The following is a 4,411-nucleotide window of genomic DNA, read 5'->3' on the forward strand; positions in this document are numbered from 1 at the left end:
CAGAAGGAGTTCGTCAATATATAATTATCTTGATTTATATTTAATCAAGTAATCGGAATTTCGTTTCAGAGAATGTCGGTATCTCTTCTTCAACGAGGACGGTTTTTCCAGTACAAACATGATCATTTGCTCGATTGTAAAATATTCGAAACAATCTCCTTTAATCTTCTCTGTGGCAAGCAACATTTAATCCGCATATGCGTATACCTCTTTGTTTCTTTTGCCAATCCTCCAAAGTAAGATCCCCTCGAGTCGATGACTAGTTTTAAATAAATCCACATCAGCACGCGGTCGCTCCAATAAAATCCAATTGATGTCGCACGAATTTCCTTCCTGTTCCTCCACGATGAAGATATACAATGTCGCAGCAGATCTCCGCTTTCATTTCGCGCCAAAATAGCATTCCGATTTTTTTCTTTCACACTCTCTCTCTCTCTCTCTCTCTCTCTCTCTCTTTCTCTCTTTCACGCTCATACAAGCCTAAATCAATCATCTCGGTGAAAAGCCGATGAGGAAATTCCGCGACGATGGAAGTTTCGGGAGTCGACTTCGATCGCGCGCGAAGCTGACGGACGACGGTGGTTTTCGACGCTACGCGACAATGTCCATGTCGGACGAGGAATTCGACGTGGTCACCGCCAGACTGCCGAGGGTGTCCTCGTCGGTTAAACCGTGGTGACAGGCGGCCGCAGGTGGGCTCAACGGTGGCAGATGCGGGGACGACAGCATCGGGTCGCCGCCATGAACGGGACCGCCAGTGTCGTCCTCCATGAGATCCTCGAGCTGCGACATGCTCAGGCTCGCCTCCTCCGTCACCGCCAGATCCGGTATCTACGGCAGAAAAGTATCCAGCATCCTGTAAAACGAGCCGCCCTCGGGCGCAAATTCGAACGTTGGGACAGGTTGCAACGTGGGGATTCGAGGCACAGTAGTGTTCCAATGCGAAATCTTCTATAAAGCTAGGAATGGATATGCTGAAGTTTCCATGAAAAAAATGGATATGCTGTTGATCTTCTGTGAAAAAGTAGGATCGGATGCGCTGGTGAAACCCTTTTTAAAGCAAGAATGGATATGAATATAAATGCATGTTTACATATGCTCGATACTTGTCAATTCGGTTAATGATGTGTCCTGCGGAAAAGCCGTGTTATGTATGGGTATTTACATTACACATGCGATAGGATGTACATGCTGAATTTTGTAACGAAATTAATACGGTGAGATTAGGAGCAGTCAATAGCTACATATTTTAATTAAAAAAGAATAGTCTTTGAAAAAAATTTAAAAATGAGATTATTCGGAGAATTAAATCTTGAGGCTCATGAGAAATTATCAGAACTTCTTAATTGAAAGAATAATTTTTAAAAATATTGTCAAATATGCGCAATGAGAAAGTGATAAAATCAATTATCAAATACACTGCGTTTTCCATAGAATAATAAAAGCATTAAAATTGAAAAGTAAAAAAGAATTAATCGTTCAATTCAAAAGAATTCGGAAAATTAAATAGTCGATATTATGAGGATTTAAACGCTATCGCCATACATGTATCAAAGTAAGCTGATTGAAGCTGTTTCTCTGCCAGATGCAGCTGATAACTTTGTGAAGTCACAGACGGGTTAGCTTACCAGAACCGGAATTAATTTCCAATCGTGTTTCAGACGCAAACGACCGTGGATCGAATTTACTTCGTTCCGATTCATCGTTATATTACCGGTGCGACTAATACATTGGATTAGTCGTCACGAATTTATAGTAGAATTTGCATTCAACGAGTTTTATTCGCTTTACACTACAGACGCGAGAGTGTCTCAAGCGTCGTGAATGGAAAGGAGCTAGTTGAAAACCGCGAATATCCTACATAAGGCTTACTGCGTAAACATGTATGCGTTCTTCGAGAGAATCTCCATAAATTGGACTCGTCGAAAATTGCTACGGTATAATTTTGCAAGAGAGAAGAAAACTGTAAAATGCGCTTATTATCCTTTTGAAAAATAAAAATCTCGTCGGTTCGCCGGCAAGCACATTTTGTTTCGCGGTCGTACGATTTCATACTTCACACGGTATTCCGCGAAACGATCGCATGCACTTTTTACATAACAGCGTGCACTCGGACGGCGCGCGCGCGAAGGGCGTTAAATTTGCATGAAAAAATGCCGTGGCGCGTGGTTGCGCAACGCCGTGTTTCTGACGTTACAACTCATTCGGCGATTATCCTTTGTCCCGACACAACGCAACGCTGCGTGTGTTCCTCTCACGAAAATACATCGCCGCGCCGAGATGCAAGATAAAAAGGTATAAGTCTCGCGTGAGGTAGCCCGTACGATAAGAGGCGGACGGGCGATAAGGACTACGCTCTGCATAGCGTACGCACAACGACGAGTAGAGAGGTAAATATTTTGCACGACATTCAGGCGCGTACGGATTTAAGACGTGCAATTATGTTTGCAATTATGCAATATTCTCGGAACGTACGCGAGTAGCGGATTATTTCTTCGAACCATGATTTTCCTCCGTTTTTAATTCTCGTCGTAATTTATATAATAAATTGAGCTAGTGAAATATAAATGAAATCATACGTAAGCAAACGCGTGTAATGAATCGGATAAATTATATTATACAGACTGCATATTAGCAAATCTCTAGAAACGATTATATCCCATATATTTTTATAAAATAGAGATTTATAAGAGATATCATTCTCAGTGATATTCTCTCTCTCTCTCTCTCTCTCTCTCTCTCTCTCTCTCTCTCTCTCTCTCTCTCTCTCTCTCTCTCTCTCTCTCTCTCTCTCTCTCTCTCTCTCTCTCTCTTATCCTTTTTTTCTGAAAATAATTTATCGTTATCTGGGACACACTTGTGACACGAGATCGTTTACGTTTCGCGCAAGGTAAATTGAGGAACGAAATTAACGTTAAACAAACCGACGGTTAAGTGTCGCAGTAAAATTTCTTGTGCGATACGCGCGAGACGCCTCGCTCGCCTCGGTCTCGGAATTCGAATCGCGAAGCGGGACATTATTAATGTTTAAATTTCTCTAACCGCGAGGAAGCTGCTTGTCAGACTACTTACGCTCCGGCAGAACTTTATCTCGAACAATAATTCAACTCATCCCTCTCTCGGTACGTCATATCGCGTCTCTTTCGTTATCTCACGCGTCGCAGCAACTGCGAATGTTTCCGAAAACGCGACGAAACTCAGCAAACGTAAATTAACATTAATGCATATAACAATCGTTTAGTCATCGTCACAGCCAATCGCATACGCGACAAAGTTTGTCCAAACTCGGAATATAATAAATTAAATTAGAAGAGATAAAGAAGAAGATAGAAATATATCATGCAGCTTGTTCCTCATAAATTATTCAAGATATTTATTCAAAAATTTGTAATGAGAATATCTCTCCAATCAATCGCGCTGGCGACATTTCACACAATTTTTCCATACAAATGCATAAAAATTTTGCAAGTGTGAACGGACATCATTTATGCCATTGTCGATTTGAGAAGATTAATAAGACCACCTCTGTTTCTTCAGCTGGTTCCTCGGTGTCGACACGATCTCCTCTTAAGAGACTCAGATCTGTCGTCACGGAGGTGGCTCGTCGAAGCGCGTTGTCGTTTTATCGATACTTCGAGAGTTCTTAATCGCATCACGAAACTGCGCGCATCAAGCCTAGTATGCATAAATCAGCGGTAACTTTTGCCGTCATCTTACAGAGATAGCTTCGTCATCGAACGCCTTAAAGAGCAAGGACAACGATGACAGTTATCTCTCCGAAAGATATTCGTTCACGACCGGAATTGGGGAGCGAAATTATAACAAGGGGCAAAACGAACGAGAGCCATTCGCACGGCAACCAGGCGATAAGCCGACACTTCATTATTCGGGGCAATAATCCGCTGCCGATGAATAATCGTCAGGTGGAAAGTCAGTTTGGTGCTAGTGCCAACGTATTAAGATTAACGTTTCGAATAAAAATGAAACGAGAAATAATCCATTCCTTTTTTCAAGCAAAAATTATAATATCCACAATAATTATAATAATTATAAAGAAATAGAATAATTAATATTATTTTGATTATTGTACAAATTTTTCTTTTCGCGATTTACTGAAATTTTCGTCGCAATTATAATTACAGTGCTGTGTAAAATTTGCATGATCCTGCGTGAAAGCTGCTCTTTTTATTAACGTTTGTTCGAGTATTGAACGAAAATTTCGGAAGATGCTTACAATTTTCATCGTTTCCTCGTAATCGCTTCGTCATCAGCGATCAAACGAGATATCGAAAGATCGTCATCGCGAAAGTCGCGCTCGAGGCGAGACGAAGATCGATGCGTTAATTGTACGTAAATGAGAAAAACATTTCTCTCTCATTATGCAAGACACGGCCTCGGATCGATCTCGGTT

The 4,411-nt window shown here is 41.3% G+C and overlaps 1 protein-coding gene across 1 annotated transcript in view; it reads right to left on the bottom strand.

Moving 5' to 3' along the window:
* Window positions 1-424: 424 nt before the first annotated feature.
* Window positions 425-4,411, bottom strand: part of Mitf (transcription factor Mitf) — a 59,469-nt gene continuing 55,482 nt past the window's right edge. The window contains 1 exon segment of the mRNA XM_070294953.1: window positions 425-831. Within this exon segment, the coding sequence (XP_070151054.1) occupies window positions 592-831 (240 nt within the window). The 3' untranslated portion in view covers window positions 425-591.

This window comes from Polyergus mexicanus, unplaced genomic scaffold, assembly GCF_030449975.1.
Source record: "Polyergus mexicanus isolate NDT 795.1 unplaced genomic scaffold, iyPolMexi1.0 SCAF_4, whole genome shotgun sequence".
Classification (NCBI taxonomy): Eukaryota; Metazoa; Arthropoda; class Insecta; order Hymenoptera; family Formicidae; genus Polyergus; species Polyergus mexicanus.